The 18046-nt window shown below is 41.2% G+C and overlaps 1 protein-coding gene across 1 annotated transcript in view; it reads right to left on the minus strand.

The window, feature by feature from the left end:
• The window catches only part of LOC124616363 (adenylate kinase isoenzyme 5), a 459756-nt gene that overhangs the window by 139419 nt on the left and 302291 nt on the right, over window positions 1–18046 (minus strand). Inside the window, exon 5 of the mRNA XM_047144672.1 lies at window positions 7902–8084. Within this exon, the coding sequence (XP_047000628.1) occupies window positions 7902–8084 (183 nt within the window). The remainder of the gene's footprint in view (window positions 1–7901; window positions 8085–18046) is intronic.

Below are 18046 nucleotides of genomic sequence, written 5' to 3' on the forward strand. Positions count from 1 at the left end.
TATATGGCCTACAGCGAGGAGTATTCAAGTTGTCTTGAAAGCCAACCGAGGCTTTGAACCTCATTACACTGCAAATTTTAAATCTGTGCGCCTTTCCTGCAGAAAACACTAAGTTAGTGGCAGACAATAAGGTGGATGCTCGATCGCAGGGATTTACTTCGACATTCAAAAGCACTGCCCTGCAATATAGATCAATTGGCGGCTTGCATAACACTGCAGACAGTGGTAACGTACATAGCCTGGACACAATAACAAAATTTAGCACCACATAGTTCCTCAGTGTCAGACTTACGAAAGCAACACCAAAAAGGATATAGCGGTAGCAAATAACAAAGGCCATCCTTGGAAGCAAATTTATGCCGATTCCATTTATCAATTAAAAATGAAATTTAAACACTAACACTTGTTTTATTTTTACAAATATAACCTGTTTTGGGCGTCGACTAAATCGATTAAAAAATTTTCAAATGTTTGTGAAATCTAATGGGACTTAATTGCTAAGGTCATCAGTCCCTTAGCTTACACACTACTTAACGTAAATTATCCTATGGACAAACACACACACACCCATGCCCGAGGGAGGACTCGAACCTCCGTCGGGACCAGCCGCACACTAGATCGCTTAAAAATCGTTAATAACTTACTCAGAAATTTGTAATGCAAAACAACGTTTTCACCGTATGCATGACTATAAAAATGTACGGTCTGTTAATGCTACTGTAGCGATCGCTTCCATGTACGTTGCAACTTTGAGACACACGGAACGTTGGGGACAGTCTTTCACTCTGGAATAACACAACGGTCGCTTTAATCGTCACATCATACTCCCACGACCGAAGTTGTACGCTAGATATCAATGATCCGAGCGCCTTCTAAGAAAATTTGTAAGAATTCTGTTGATGATTTCTTGTCATTCTGTGTTTCTGGACTACGAGACAGTGTACGGACGTCTACTTGCTATTACATTCATACCCTACACCGCCTGACAAAAAATTAAAGCACCCAGCAGACACTAGCGGATGTGAGTGTCATTTCGTACACATACACAGAATCGGAGGGTATGTAAATGACGAGAGCCACTATTCTCTGTGACTATCAGAGAGCAATAGGGTTGTTGATGTTAATATTATTGCCAGGAATGGTACACTATACAGGGTATGTAAATGACGAGAGCCACTATTCTCTGTGACTATCAGAGAGCAATAGGGTTGTTGATGTTAATATTATTGCCAGGAATGGTACACTATACAGGGTGGCTCACCTAACTCTGCCACCTCAAATATCTCTGGAAGAACAATAGATATTGGAAAATGGTTTTCACCAGCATGAACGTACGGCAGGGGCTTAGGAAACCAAATACTATGCGAAATTTTAAAACGTAAACCAATAATATTTTCAACACAAACTTGTGTGTTTTTAAATGGATACCGCTATTATTTCGTATGCAATCAATAGCACGAAAAATAAAAAAAAAAATGACGTTGGTTGCATCGCAGTACGTCAATTACATCCCGAGAAATTGCGAAGTGAAGTTGGCGCTTGAAATAAGTGAAGCGCAGAACTAGCACACGTCCTGAGACTCAAGCGTGCACCTCACACTGCCTGTGTCAGGTGCTCACACAATGGGAAGGTATGCACAATCCACAAAAATTAAACAAGTAACACGTCCAGCGCAAAGTTTGCTAAGCCACTGCCGTACGTTCATGCTGGTGCAAACTGTTTTTGAATATCTATTTTGTTCCGGGTTCCAGAGATATTTGAGGTGGCAGAGACACTCTATATAAAGATCACGGACAGCGTCAGGTGTTGACTGATCACTGTAAAAGGCGCTCACATGCTGCATACTTGGGTGACACAACGTTAACAACACCTGACAGAGTTTGGATTGGGCTTCATTGTGGGTCTCCATTTGGTCAGCTGGTAGAATCGTGAAAATTCCGGATTTGTGGGGTATTCGGATGTGACAGTGGCCCGATGTTCGCCTGTATGGGAACTTGGCGGCAGGCTTACTCATCGTCAAGATTCTGGTCGACCAAGTCTGACCACGACAAGGGTAGATCGTCTTACTGTGCACCAAGCACATCGTAACCCTTTCACGTCTCCACCTGCCATTCGATAGCAAGTAATGGACTCCCTGAAACGTTCTGTGTCATCCCACACAATTGCTCTGAAACTTCTGAAACGTCCCCTTTTGAAAAATTATACATGACTGTTCTTAAACTGATACACAATATTTTTTTAGCGCAACGCAATCTGACTTTCAGAAATCCCTACAAAAGAATGGCCCTGACTAACATTAACCTATACCTTTCACAAATCACTTACCTCACAAAAATCTTCGTTACTCAAGCTACTGCAATACAGCGAGCGCCACTACTGTCAGCTAAATAAAAGATTCAAACTACGGAAGGCACTAATTACTGATAGGCATAGATAGCAAATGAAAGATTTTAATAGAGAACAAACAATGTATTTACCTTAACAGTGTTGAAAAATCATAATATACATAGCAGTTCTCCAGTCCTACAAATTTCAAAACTCCGCCATTTCTCTCCCCACATCCTCCACTGCTGGCGGCTCACCTCCAACTGCGCAACGCTACACGCTGTTAACAGCCAACAGCCCAATTCTACAACAGCCAACAACAATGCAAACCCGCCACAGACTGCACACAGCACAGCCAGAGATTTTCATACAGAGCGCTATGTGGCGTTACCAATAAAAAAACCTATACAGTCTACTTACATAGCCCCCATGCTCCCCACAAAAATTTTTACAAATTGTTTTGGTCACGATTTGCGTTGTAAGAATAGACTTGTCGTGTCCAGTTGTTGTTTCTGTCGTCACGGAATTGTGACGGATGTGACCTGTAGTGATTGTTTTCCTGTTTTCGTATCCCGCGACTGTCTGTGTCAATTTCTAATTCTTGTAAGAGTCCCTGAAAAGCTTCATGTCGTCTTTGAAACGTCCTGCCAAAATAATATTTCTTAAATGTTCAGGCAATTTCATTAAGCAAATGCAGATGAGTTCTGAAGGGCTGTATGGGTTTGAAAGATATTGATTTTTATGCAATACGTCTTCAAAATATTTGACAAGACTGGAAAATTCAGATTGTTCAAAGTGTTTCATCATCATGATGCTATGTTTTACTCGGTCTTGTGTAGCTTGAGACCAGTATGCTGAGAGGAAGGCATGATAAAATTCTCCTTCACTGTGGCAATCGTGAATGACCGATCGCATTCTTACAGCTGGTTCATTCTCTAAATAGCCACACATAAATTCTAATCTGTGCTCTAATGACCAGTTGGGAGGAAAACAATGAGAGAATTGATGGAGCCATGCTTGTGGATGAATGTCGTTGCCAGAATTTTTGAATGTTTTGAATTTACGTGTAGTAATGAACAGCTCATAGTCAAAATCATCATGTCGGCGAGTCGCATGTCGGTCATTGTTACTTCGTTTCGGCGGTTCCGTCTCAAAATTCGGTGTACCTTGCCAATTTCTTTCACAATTTCCGAAGTGCCCTGAGTTATTATTTTGTGGCTGTTCCGTATTTCTATGTCCCTCTTCCCGTATTGGAGCGCGAGTGGCCTCTAAAATATGTAGTTCCTGTATTACCTGTGTCAACTGATCTTGTACTTCCCGGATTTCTCTTTGGTGTTGCGTATTAATTTGATTCTGATTTTGTTTGAATTTCCTAATTTGTTCATACTCTTCTGTGTCATTAAAGACTACCGGTTTTGTGTAATTCAGATTATCATCTACCTTCGTAGACAAATTATTTAGCTGATCCGAAAGTTCAACTACTTTCTCTGATAACGAACTAATTTCCTCCATGTGTCTTTCTGAACCAATTTTCAGAGTATCTACTGTTTCCTTTAAGTTTTCCTGAGTTTTTGCAAGTTGCGTAACCGAATCGGTAGGTGTAACTGAGTCAATTTTAGCTTGCAAGGTGTCGTGATTTTCATGAACTATATAGTTTGCAGTTCCTATATGGCTGCTTCGTGATTCTGTAATGCATTTGCATGACGTGAAAAAATAGGTTGGAAATGCTCACAAATCTGTGTTTTTACGTCATTACAGATTTTTTGACATTTCGATTCGATTTTATGTAACTCAGTAGTTAAATCTTCAAGTGTTTGTTCAAGTGTGGTGTCTAACTTTTGAAGCTTTTGCTGTGTTTGTCTCTGATTTTGTTCCATTTGTTGCATTAGCTGTAATAACAATGCATTAGTGTCTGGAATCTGTTCCTCTACGCTTTTCGGCAATGCATTTGCACCGGCAACATTCACATTTTGACAAGCAGAAAATGTGTCTTGACTTATTTGAGAAAACGGTGAGGACGCAAAACCTGAATCTACAGTATTTGCAAAATTGTGTCCTGTCATTTCGGATTCCTGAGGCGAGCTGTTGCCGAGCGAGCGATCGATAATGCTTCCCTGTTCACTAATTGTTCCACTGCCTACGCCATTGTTTGCCGCCCGCTCCATTTCCCTATGCACAATTACCAAATTACTATGTTGAACATTAGTTAATTCATTACACGGTGGCGCTAACACACTGCTTTCATCTTCACTGTATTTCTCAGTTTACTTTGGAGCCTAGTATTACGTTTTTCACAAGCCATAATTGTCACAATATTTCACACGATAACACAGAAAAGCACAATTTGAAGAGCAAAATAAGATAGCATAGTAATGGAAATAATGTCTACTTAATTGCAAGCGCAGCTGCGAAATACTTGGTGCAAATCTACATGCATGTCACAACTGTTTTACTGTACAACAATGAAAAACGATAATTACAAAGGAAATTCTCTCTATGATTACGCGCTAGCAATAAACAGAGGCTACACTAATTACACAAACTACAAGAAAAAAATCAGAAGATTCCAGTGAGGTATCCTCGGCTAAGGGTCGACATATGCAACGTCCCCTTAGAAAAATTATACATGACTGTGCTTAAACTGACACACAATATTTTTTTAGCGCAACGCAATCTGACTTTCAGAAATCCCTACAAAAGAATGGCCCTGACTAACATTAACCTATACCTTTCACAAATCACTTACCTCACAAAAATCTTCGTTACTCAAGCTACTGCAATACAGCGAGCGCCACTACTGTCAGCTAAATAAAAGATTCAAACTACGGAAGGCACTAACTACTGATAGGCATAGATAGCAAATGAAAGATTTTAATAGAGAACAAACAATGTATTTACCTTAACAGTGTTGAAAAATCATAATATACATAGCAGTTCTCCAGTCCTACAAATTTCAAAACTCCACCATTTCTCTCCCCACATCCTCCACTGCTGGCGGCTCACCTCCAACTGCGCAACGCTACACGCTGTTAACAGCCAACAGCCCAATTCTACAATAGCCAACAACAATGCAAACCCGCCACAGACTGCACACAGCACAGCCAGTGATTTTCATACAGAGCGCTATGTGGCGTTACCAATAAAAAAACCTATACAGTCTACTTACACTTCTAGGGACTTACCGTTTCATGCGTAGGTTGCAGATAACAGCACAACACAAACAGCTGCGTTAGAGTGGCGTCGTGAGCGGAAAGCATGGACTGCTGGTGAATGGCGTCCGATTGCGTTCAGCGATGATCGTCGTTCTGGACTACCCTGGGTGTCATCGTCGGCGAGTAAGCCAGCAAAGTCGGGAAACGTCTCATGCTTCCAATATTTTGGAGAGCCACAGCAGTGTTACTCCTCGCCTCACGCTGTGGAACGCTCTGGGGTATGACTTCAGGTGACAACTTATAGTGACCGAGTAAACTCTGGAGATGCAGTTGTACGCCAGGGCTATCCTGAATCCTCATGTGTTACCTCTCAAGTGACAGTATCGTGATGTCATTTTTCAGCTGGATACTGCTTCTCCACACATGGAACGTTTGGGTACTCACATGGCCAGAAAAATTCTCAAATCTGTCCCTGATAGAACTTGTGTGGGACCTGTTCGGGCGTTCTGAGGCGTACAGACAGTCGTTTCTCGCGTCGCGCGATCCGCGAGTGGAACAGAGGTGGCAGGAGGGGGGGGGGGGGGGGGGGGAATATGACTTTGACGCGAATAGTGCCCTCCGTCACACACCGGTTGGTGGCTAGCGGAGTATATATGTAAATGTTGAACTTTGTCTCTGTGCCAGTTTCCAGGATATCAACGACCAATTACAAGAGCTGTAGGCCTGCTTGCCTCTTGTATCCTACAACAGCTTTATGACGCCCTTCCCAACCAAACGTGCAGCAAGCACCCAGGTAAGACAGGATACAACGTCAAAAGTGGGTTCATATTGTCAAGTTCTTCGTAAATTTTACTCGATATTGTTATCACTGAAATAACATCACATACCCTTTCAACCTATGAAGTTTCACAAAGTTTCCTAATCTTCTGGATGCTCACTAATTTTGACAGGCATAGTGTCTTGACTGGTAAGTTTAATCTAACGGATCACGAGAATAAATTTCACACCTTTTCGGGGTGATATGAGTAGAATGAGACACTGACAGTGCTGTTGATGTAAGCAGGCGCTTTTATTCTTGAACGAATATCTGTGATTAAATGTTTTGAATACGCCGACATTTTAAATTCCCAGTCAAACAGATTAATCTCTGCGATCTCGAGTCGTGTGCGTCGCGTGGCACAGTTTGGGGTCAACGTCCTCTGTTTCACCTGAGAATACGACGTTCGCGTGACGTAAACTCACGTGCTTCTAATATGACCTGTGCCATCTGCGTACTCGTCTCTTTTAACTCTTCGTTCTCCTTACATGTGTTGCACGGAGCAGACACGTCGCAACATAAAAATCACCTATTAGTACATCATATTGCTGTTGCTAACGAGTACGTTCATTCACCGATTTTAGGATCTTCTGCATTTATTTGCGTTAACAAAGCAGAAATGGATACTGGGAATATAAACAGCATATCAGTAAAGGAACAGATAACCAACTATAAAACTCTGTGGTACGATGAAAGCATACAGAAATAAGAGGTCGAAGCTAACGAAATAACAGAAGAAGCTTATACAGAGTTATTTATAGCTCAAGAACACGACGAAGCACTTTGCAAAACAAAATAACGAAAACAAACAAGGGAGGGCTTAGAATACTGTATTTCTATTGAATATGCTATTCAAATTAAAAATAACAGATGCATGGAAATATGCCATTGTCATAACTTCTCCAAAAAAGGAAATCGAAATGAATGCCGAAATTGCAGAAGTGCAACTTTAGTAGATGTGGTATACTAGATACACACGATAATGATGTGCAAAAGAGTACAATTAATAAATGAAGCTTTTCTTGTAAGGGAAGCGTTTATGAAATTGACTGGAAATGCCAGTTTCCAATTTATTTTTTATTTATTAGTAGAACTCATGGAAAAATTTCAATGGTGATATCGCATCCGAAGTACCTGAAAAATAACTAAACGTGTAACCCAGCGTTCCTGCCCAGCCCACATTTCCGAACTATGGCTGTGTGGAAAATTTCACTCGATTACAGCCCCTACCTTATTATGGTGTTGTTTTTATCCAGCGTTTATGGTAATAAGACGTTTTAGTTACACGCGTAACTCTCTCTCCGCAAGCACTGAAATGAAATGACTGTTTGGAATTATTAGGTGGGAGACCCCATTTAGACTGTTCGGCAGTCTGGTGCGTCTTTCTGTTTGATGCCAGATGGACAACTTGCGCCGCCTCGACAGAGATGAAATGTTTAATAAAACACAACCGTCCAACTCTGTGTCTACCTGGAATCGAACCCGGGACCCCGCGACCTGTAAGCAGTGACTTTAAGCGCTAAATCACGAGCTGAGAACATCGCAAGTGCTGAAATGGTATCAGTAAAGAGCAGAGGACTTGGAGTTAAGTGTGGCCGGGTACTCACCGCGTAGAGCATGCCGCGCTGGTCGAAATAGTCGGCGACGGGCATGACGTGCTTGTAGAAGTTGTTGAGCTCCATCCGCGCCAGACTGAGCACCACATGGCCCAGCTTGGCGCCGTACTCGATCTGGCGCTCCAGCACCTTCTGCCGCCAGCTCACCAGGATCACGCCGTTCACGATTTGGATCTGGGCACGCGGAAACACACATCGCTACACATTCTGCTACTTGTGCATCTAATGCACGATACAACAGACACGTCCTCAGATGGCGTCAATCACTAAGGTATAGTTAATCAGTAGGCCTATACAGGGTGAATCGCCTAAAACCTACACCGCATATATTCTGGACATAGAAGGCACTATCGATACGCGGTTTTCACAAGAACTGAATTTTAGGTAAGGGCGCGTATTTGCGGCAAACGCACAGATTTTGAGATGACTAAAGTGCATTTTTTACAACTGTTACAATTTTTTAAGTGGAGCAATGCCAGCTGATACTAAATTCCTAAAACTAGCGTAAATCAGAATGTCAGTGGTGTTTGTTGTGGGAAGCTAGCGCCGGTAGTTTACAAGTTATCGTACTGTGAACATCGTTAACACCGACAGCTATTTGTTCCATCCTGTTTCTTAAATGCTAGGCGACGAAGTTATATTTGTTAACATTGTGTTATGTGTATTCTGCGATTGCATTGCGACGGTCCCTTCGCTTATTGTGAGATGGTGCACGTACTAGAAAGTGCTTGGAGGATGGCATTTCCCCACTGCGAAAAAAGCGGATTTGCTCATGGTTTATGATGCATGTAAGAAGTGCGCCGATCGTTCGTGTACCCTTTACGCCGAAAAATATCCTAATAGACGTCTACATCTTCAAACAGTACATATGATATGAAATGGCGTATTACTGCAGTCTGCGCTGCAATTTCCGCTGAAATGCTAGAACGTGTGAAGGAATAGTTTCACGGCAGACTGCAAACTTGTATTGACAATGGTGATGGTCATTTTGAGCGCAAGCTTTGAGGGTACGTTGGTTCTTTGCTTGTCAGACTGCACTGGATTACTGTATTCACTTTTATTTGTCTTTTGTTTGGCCTAGACAACGTAACAGCGTTTAATAACACATCACTGCCGAAGACGTATTAAAATCTGTGCAGTGCTGCACGTAAGCACCCATGTGAACTCACATTCGTTTGTGTTACTACATTGAACAAACAACTGTCGGTGTTTAAAACGTTAAAACTAAGATATCTCGTCGATTACTTCCACTAGACCCCTACAACAATCACTACTGACATTCTAATTTAGTCTATTTTGATTGTGATACTGACAATGGGCACTGCTGCAATGAAATATTTGTACCTTTCGTAAATAAATAGACATTTGAAAATCATAACACTCTGCATATGGAATGTAAAGGCGGGCTGCTTCCTGCCTTTCCAATCTATGGAATCCGGATACCAATAGCTTCTTCCTTTATCGAAATATCTGTAGTGAAAGCTTTAAGTGATTCACCTTGTAGATGGCAACCATCGCATTCACAGATTTCCGTTTCAGAAGTGGACTAACTGACAATAGTTCGCTTATACAAAAGCTACTACCATCATCACTAGTCACGACATTCTTTACCACTAGAACGGCATGGACGAAAGTTCTGGCTTGGCAATGAAAGCTTATATTTTTCAAATAAAAAAAGCACTTGTTTTTCAATGTAGTCTTTTTTGTAGATCAATGCACTTCGTCCAAGGTTTTTTCAGCAATTAAAATCCATCGTTGAAATGCGATTAAGGAAGTGTAGTAAAATAACCGTCTACATTTACCATAACCTGGTCGTTGGACCCTAGACGTTTTGTAACCGTAAATTTCTTTAGTGGAGTGGAGACGTGGCAGTTAAAGACTGGCAAATATGGGTGAAAGGGTGAATATTGCAACAGTTAGTACTTTCAATCTGTCAGTTTCTCCACTGCCAAAGCATGTTTGTAGGCTGTTGTAATGACTTGACCAAACCTGGCGTTCTCTTTAGAAATCTGCGTCTCTTTACACATGGTTTTTCATCGAGTTGATCCACAGTCTAATCCAGGTTACCGGCCGTGACTCTTTTGGCAGCTCAGACTGATAATATCACCATTATTTTAGTCGCCGCTGTGATTTCTCTTTCGTTTCTGGTGTGAAGTAGTTGACCCATACATATCCATCCCACAAATCGGCGCAAAAGTTCAGTTGAACTCCTTTTACAATGGTCCCAACATTACACAGAATTTCTTTTTTCCTTTTGTCGAGTGATCTTCTAATGATGGGAGTACGTATCTTCCTCATAATTGGACTCGCATTCCGGAGGACGACGGTTCAATCCCGCGTCCGGCGATCCTGATTTAGGTTTTCCGTGATTTCCCTAAATCACTCCAGGCAAATGCCGGGATGGTTCCTCTGAAAGGGCACGGCCGACTTCCTTCCCCATCCTTCCCTAATCGGATGAGACCGATGACCACGCTGTCTGGTCTCCTTCCCCAAACCAACCAACCAACCAACCTTCCTCATAATTATTTCTTCGTGTAAGACGTACTGCAGTCTTTCCGGAGGTGAGTTGATGACATCCGCTGTTAACTACACTTTGAATCGCCGAGTGTCCTATACTATACTGTAATATTCTTCTGTTTTCGCTTGTAGTTCGAGTTGGGACGTTCCCACATGGATCATTTTCAAGAGAAAAACACTCATATTAGGAATCAGCTACCTATTTCTTACCTGTTGAAAATGAAGAACCGAACTCCTTATAAATCATCGCGAATTTTAGCAGAATATTCGCCGACGGCAAAGTGACCGAAACATTATATCCATTTGAACGAAAAACAACATCAGTAGACCCGCGCGGAACTTTCTTGTTTTAAGTAATGACAGTATTTGGAATATGTGTAGTCGTTGGGATAAGAGTAGTTGTGGAATGAAGAGGAAACATCTTTAAAAATGAACCGAACGACGTGAAATAATAATCATGAATTTATTATACATCCTTGTATATATGTTTCCATGCATTGTTGCTTGTAATTGACCGTAATATTTGCATTTACCTATTGCTCAAGAGAAGATTAATAAGAAATAAAAATATAAAATATAAAGAAGTAAATAATTGCGAAATGTGTGGGTTACAACGAAATGGTCGCTTCTTACCTGGTATATCACTAAGACCACAATAACCTCTAACTGCATTTTGAGATTTTAATTGCACTTCGTACTTCAAGTAAGCGCGTTAGACCGTAGAACAGGTAAATCACAATTCAATGCGATAATGACAAATATGTTTGTCGCTTGCGAAAGTATATTCGTTTAGACAAGTCAGCTTGTAGGACGGTAAGAGATAATGGACTACTGCAGTGGTCACGGTTATTATTTATGACAATGCCGTATACAAATTATCCAGTTAATAAGTTCTTTAAAAGACATAAAATGGTATGTGTAATAAGATAATATGAATATGGAGTCTCTTACTCGTAAGTTATTATAAAGCTGGGCATCCATGATGCAAAATCTGTATGCAACGTCAGAAGCCGGTTAAGAAAACCTTTCCAACTACACGTCATTCATCCTTGTACGATTAATATGTGTTGAGGAAAAGTGATGTTGACATGATAAATATACGATAAACCATATAAACAAATATATTCCTCATACTAACCTGACGCAGCTTGATATCTCAACATGAATAAAGAAAATAAAAGCCAAACTTTATTGATATAAAAATCATTTCTCTACCGGGCCAATTTTCTCCTTGTTCTCTGCATAAGATTTCCAGTGAGAAGATTAGTTTCTAAAATGAATTCAGTGAACTCTGTTACTTATGACGTCTCTTCAAGAAACGCAGTTGTGCGTAAATTTTGACCAGTTGGATCCTACAATAAACTCACGATAACTATCACGAAGAGCTTTGTCTGTTCTTCATACGGCACGCTTAGTGCTAGTGAAGCGTTAAACTTTCTTTTTGCTTCTTCTTCTTACGACTGCAAGTTCATTCCGCGAACAGAACGTCACGCATGTGTAAGAGGAAGGGTGGCTGATAATTTATTCCTCTGCTAACTGTGTTACCATTCATGCGTAGGTGCTGAGAGCGACACAATTCAAAAACGACGCTCCTTTTTGTCGAGACCTCTTGGCTGCAAAACCGAGAACTTTGTTTTGGTCCAGTTCTCCGCAAGAGGTAACGAGATTATGCTGAAGTGCCTGTTACTTAAAATGTGGTAAAAGCTTGGGGCGCAAGTCCGTGACCGCGCCATTGGCCTGGCTACAGCTAGAGTGCAGCCATTCTACGCCGCGGGACTACGAGGGCGAGGGTTGGGGGCCGTCGCCCCTGCCGCCTTTTACCCCCCACCCCCGCAAAAACCCCCAGCACCCGTGTGATAATAGGCAGAGCAGAAATGGGGCCGTCCTCCAGGGACTGGAAAGAGGAAAAATCCCCTCCCCCATCCGCGATCGAAACCACGATCTCTAGGGCTGGAGTCTAGTGCTCTGTCCGGCTACATAAAGTGTACTACACCACAAATCTTTAAGTTTGTTAAAATAAAGTCTGCTTTGGGATTGTTGAAATTTCACCAAAAGATAGAATATTCCATCACTTTTAAGGCGTACTTCTGAGGCACATCATTTTCGCTATTTCTCCAGACAACCTTGCAAACATTGGTATCGCGGTTTGGTAATAGATGTGGTGCCTGCAAAGTTCTCAGCCGAAATTCCGGAAGAGAGAGTAATAATATTTCGAAGAAACATCGGATAGTGATAGAATAATGAACAATTTGTTAAAAAACTTTTTTATTTATATGCTTGGGGTTAATGAAAGGGAGACTTCCTTAAAAGTTATATTCTGCTACCTTTCACTCGCACTGCGAAACTACAACATAAAGGAGTAGGCCGGTGTTAAACATGGTGTATCCCAAGTATTACGCAATTGACAGAGAGAAGTACGCGTGAGGTTTAAATGAAAAAGGAGACTTATTGTGATTGGAGGAAACGAGAGAGTTTGGGGAAAAAAATGTTCAAATGTATGTGAAATCTTATGGGACTTAACTACTAAGGTCATCAGTCCCTAAGCATACGCACTAAATTATCGTAAGGACAAACACACACACCCATGCCCGAGGGAGGATTCGAACCTCCGCCGGGACCAGCCGCACAGTCCATGACTGCAGCGCTAGACCACTCGGCTAATCCCGCGCGGCAGAGAGTTTGGACACTCAGAGCAATCTATATATATCATAAAGTCCCTCGCCGTGTTTTTCTATCTGTATGTGAAGGCTAATTTCAGGAACGCATCATCTTGAACAGTTTCCAGCACCAGGATGGGTCTGCTTGGAACGTAGACCTCACCATCTAGTCCTCTTTTCGCACCATCTACCTGTGTTCACTCTGGCCCAGTCCTCGACTCTTTATTCAACACACTCCTCCACATTTTTAGTCATCTATCCCTTGGGCTTCCTCTTGGTCGTTTCCTTTGCATCTCCATTTCACGCATCTCTTTGGGAATCCCTTACTTTTTCAATCTCTGTAAGTGATATACCATGTTAGCCTACATGTTTCTTTCCTGCCCTGCAAGTGTTCCTCTTTCGCTATTTCCGTTGCCCTAGAATTCCTCATCCTATCTCTACTTGTTGCTACTGTCCTACTTCTGATGAAGTTCATTTCACATGCCCGTAGTCTACTTACATCTCTCTCATCCATTACCAATGTTTCAGATGCATAGGTCAGTATTTGGATGTAGTAATTTCTATACATTACATCTTTGCTTTTGTGTGGGACCTCTGTGTACCAAACCAGGCTCCTAACACTTTGCAGAAAAACTTCTCTCTGTCTGTCATGTTCCCTGATCTCTTTCTCATTTCTTCCATTTTCCTCTATCACACTTCCGATGTACTTGATGCTTTCCACTTTCCTCAACTGGCCACTTCCACTTCTTATTCTGCTAATTGGTCAATCTTTCTTTCTAGATGTAACCAGAATCTCACATTTGCTTACATTAACTTTCATTCCATACTGTCACACAGTTTCTTCCCAAGCGTCCTGCTGTTCCTGCCTCTCCTCCTCCCTATTTCCCCAGATCATCAGTCACGCGTAAATACCACTGATTTTGCCTTCTCCAATTCTGTCTCATTAAAGACCACAGAGAAGAGGAGAGCTGACAATAAATTGCCCTATTTCACTGGTACCAGTCACCACTCGTTCCATTTCCCACTTTCACACAACTCAGACTTCCACAATATATCTCCTCCACTGTGCCTGTTGTCAGTTTTTCCACTTCTTTCTTTTCTAGTGCTTCCCAGACCTTTCTTCTACAGACGCTATTAAATGCCTTTTCTATACCGAGTAAGGCCACCATAAGGTCTTCCCCAAATTCAATGTGGTGCCCCTGGAGCTGCCTCACTGCAAATATGAGGCCGACGGCTGACCTCCCACGTCTGAAGCCATGCTGGTCCTCTCTCAATTTGTTCTCGATTCTTGTTAGGCTTTCCAGGATCTTTTCACATACTTTGGCACAGTGTAGTATCAGTGTGATTCTCTTGTAGTTTCTACCATTCTCCCTACTCCCTTTCTTGAATATAAGGACAATTAGTGCCCTCTTCACCTCTTCTGCAGTCTTTTTTCATTTCTCACCACCCATATCACATGGTACAGCCTCTGTTTTCCAAGGTCTGCTGCTGCCTTCACCACTTCGACACTTACTTCGTCCACACCTGGTGCCTTCCCTCCTTTCATCTTGTCCAGTGTCATATCCATTTCTTTGCAAGTCAGGTCCTCCCCCCCCCCCCCCCCATCCCCATCCGAGTTTACTTCTATCTCCTTCAGCCTATTATCATTATATCTAAGTTCGTTCGAATGTAGCAAGTGCTGAAAGTACTCCATCCACACTACCACTTTTAAATTGTCCCCATTCCTCTTCTTCTCTTTTAGATTCATCATTTGATTACCTTTTCCTTACAATCTCCTGGTATCTCTCCTTTCTCCCTTTTCTCTCAGTTTCCATACTCTAATTTTCCTTTCCTGGTTCTCTATCTTCTTCCATTCCTTCATGATTCTCATGCTCATAACTAGTAGCCAGTGGTGACTAGCCAATGCCTAGAGTGGAAGTACCTTTATGACCATTATATTCGTCTTTGTTTCTCAGTCATAGGGCATGTAATACAACAAGGATACATGTGCTGTGACTTTATAGCTCTCTAGCTTCCGAAACCATGAGCTACCTGTCACAACCACTTCTCTAGCAGAATTCCAGAAATATCTTTCCTTCTTCATTTCCAATTCCCCATCTTTCTACTTACTGCACATTTTCTTACTCTTACTCTGTGAGTTCAACTTTCAGGAACTACTGTAGGAATTTCGATACGGTTTTCATTAATAGACGAGTGAATCTCGAGGATGGTTTGCGTACATAATTTGTTACATTTACACCACACAATCATCGGGCTGTAGGTGCTTAATGCCACCCGTGCGAAGTTGGGGCAGGTCACTAGTACAGGATTAATTATAGCAGATTACTTCTTTTTCCGCCATTGTTTTACGCGTAGCAGTATAGCATAAGCAATCTGTTTCAAGTCTTTGCATCAAATGCCTAGGGGTGACAGAACAGGTCGTGGGGAACAACTTTTCTTAGGGAGAAAATGTTCGCTGTCGTTTTCCAGCGACTACAGACGTCTTTTATTGATTTCATTGGCTGTGGGATGACATCTTGCGAACTAGCAGGGTCTACTAACCATGTCTGCCTTATCAGCACACTCCCTACCCAAGTAAATCGCTAAAATGATTTGCAAAAAAAGAAAGTTAAGAATGAGTGTCTCTAAGCGGAGATAGATATTTTAGAAGCGAATTAGGAATTATAACTTTGCTGGACCTACCCTCTGTCATACAGAGTAGCTGACTGGCTTATAGGCAACGCCGCAGAATGCCTACGCCCTGTCGCTTCTCAGAGCAACAAACAATGCAAAAGGCAGCGCCTAGCGTCTCACAAAAGTTGTGTGCTGTCACGTGATCAATCACCCCTAGCCGTTTGATGAAAAGACTTTGAAACGCCATTCATACCGTATCCCAATATAGGTCGAAATTGTACACGTGGAAGAAGATCCTTAAATCGAATACACTCAGAGAAGAAACTGATGGTAGGAAACATATATTTACTACTTTAATCGGTATGAACAACTAACATCACATATCAACAAACTGACATCATAGCAAATGTTTAAAGGGAGGATCGGCAGGCCCAACAAACGCATTATAAAGGCGCATAAAATTTGCCCCTCTCTGTTAAATAATCCCCTTCTTTTTGTTGCACAGTGAGACATGAGGACAGTTTGTATTGAGTTTTCGCACGCCAAAGACTTCGTGTAATACCAAAGGTATAAATACGTTGAAGTGAGGGTAGCGATCGCGTCGGTCAGGGGGTAAGTCTTTCCCTTTCTGTTCACCGATGACCGTATCTATTGTTTAAATGATCACGGACATTAATATCAAAGTGCTGAAACAAAGTGAATCAACCACACACTACAAACAAATAAAAAATATAAAAAAGTAATAGAAAGATTTTAGTTCGACAATTTTTTAGATAAGAAATTGTCTCGAATTGTCCAGTTCATCTTAATCTGTTATCTTACTTAATTATTATTTAATATTTACTGCATATTTTTCTGACAATGCAATTTAAAGATCAAGAAGAGTGGTACCTGTATTTTTGTATTTGGTATGAATTGTTGACTAGTGAGTTCATGCATACAATTGTTACTCTAGAAGGGAACTTTCATTATGTTGTCTGCACTGTTATGAAACTCCACGCAAATTAAAACTGTGTACGAGACCGGGACTCGAAGCCGAAACTTTGCTTTTTGGAATGTAGAGGAAAGGTAGTGCCAGAGATAATGGTGCGAGGGCGGAATGAGCCATACATCGATAGCTCGTGGAAATCCTCTGTTCTAGTTTCGGACCACTGCACACTTTTAATCTGCCAGAAAATTTCAGTTCTTACTGTAGTCAGCACGCAATTAAACTTCACTGTTTCTATATGATGGAACATTGTTCATACTTTTAAAAAATGGAGTGAAACATCAGTACAGTAACTGTTAAAATTTTCTTTAAAAATTTACTCTGTCTTCCCTCCAATTCGACTTTCGGAATCCAATCAAAACATGTGCGATGTTGCTTTCTCTAAATCTCCACATCAGAAGTCTGCCGCCGACATTAGGAAGGGACAGGATCGTACGAAGCGTCTTATATCTGCCCACGTGTAACCTCAGTAGGCACATTTATGCCCAATTCCAGGTAACGTATCATCTTTTTCTGGCAGCCAGGTCACGAATCTTTTGCTACTCGATAAGGGTTCTTCCATGTTTAGCTCCATTACGGCCTTACAAATTTAATAATCTTTTGACCCTACCATTGGATCCCTAAAAAGATGAACTAATACTTTTGGCATTTTTATCAGCAAATACAATACTGTTTTCGAAACAGATTCCGATGATACCTACAATATGGTTTTTTACTATGTCCCTCTGCATAAAACATACGCTATGATTTTAGTTCTGTTTGGTAACAGATTTTTGGCTGTGTCCCTTCTGTATCACACCACCGTCCTCACATTCTAATGAGGTGGTAGAAGATCTCTGCGAAAAGCTACAGCAGCTGATTAACGGCAGAAAGTCGCACAGAAATATGACCGATTGACTGATGAATAATGAGTGAATAGGTGAGAAACTACAGAATTATTTTCCAGTGGGAAACTTTAAGATACCAGATATGCCAGAACACATACGTTAGTAGAACTTACCGATAAGGACATATTTGTCGTTAACACTTTCCTCAAGAATGTAATAAATACAAAGCACCATTTCAAAAGAAGTTATTTGTATTATCCTAACTAATAAATAAGCTGTATAGGTCCTAAATCACTTTAGAACTGCAGGTACCACGCGCACGTAACATGCAGAGTAAAACTTGAAACGATATTAAAAAAACAGACTCATCAGAATTGTAGTCAAAACTGTAGGTTAAAAGAATATTTTAAGAGAATGTAGGTATTCCACTTTAAATTATGCAACAAGGTAACAATCTTAAAAAATGAAATCTATACATATAAAGACCGAAACGGTATGTATTTAACAAAGGTACTTAAGAAAACAGCAAAAGCT

The sequence above is a fragment of the Schistocerca americana genome, chromosome 5 (assembly GCF_021461395.2).
Source record: "Schistocerca americana isolate TAMUIC-IGC-003095 chromosome 5, iqSchAmer2.1, whole genome shotgun sequence".
In the NCBI taxonomy this organism is placed as follows: domain Eukaryota; kingdom Metazoa; phylum Arthropoda; class Insecta; order Orthoptera; family Acrididae; genus Schistocerca; species Schistocerca americana.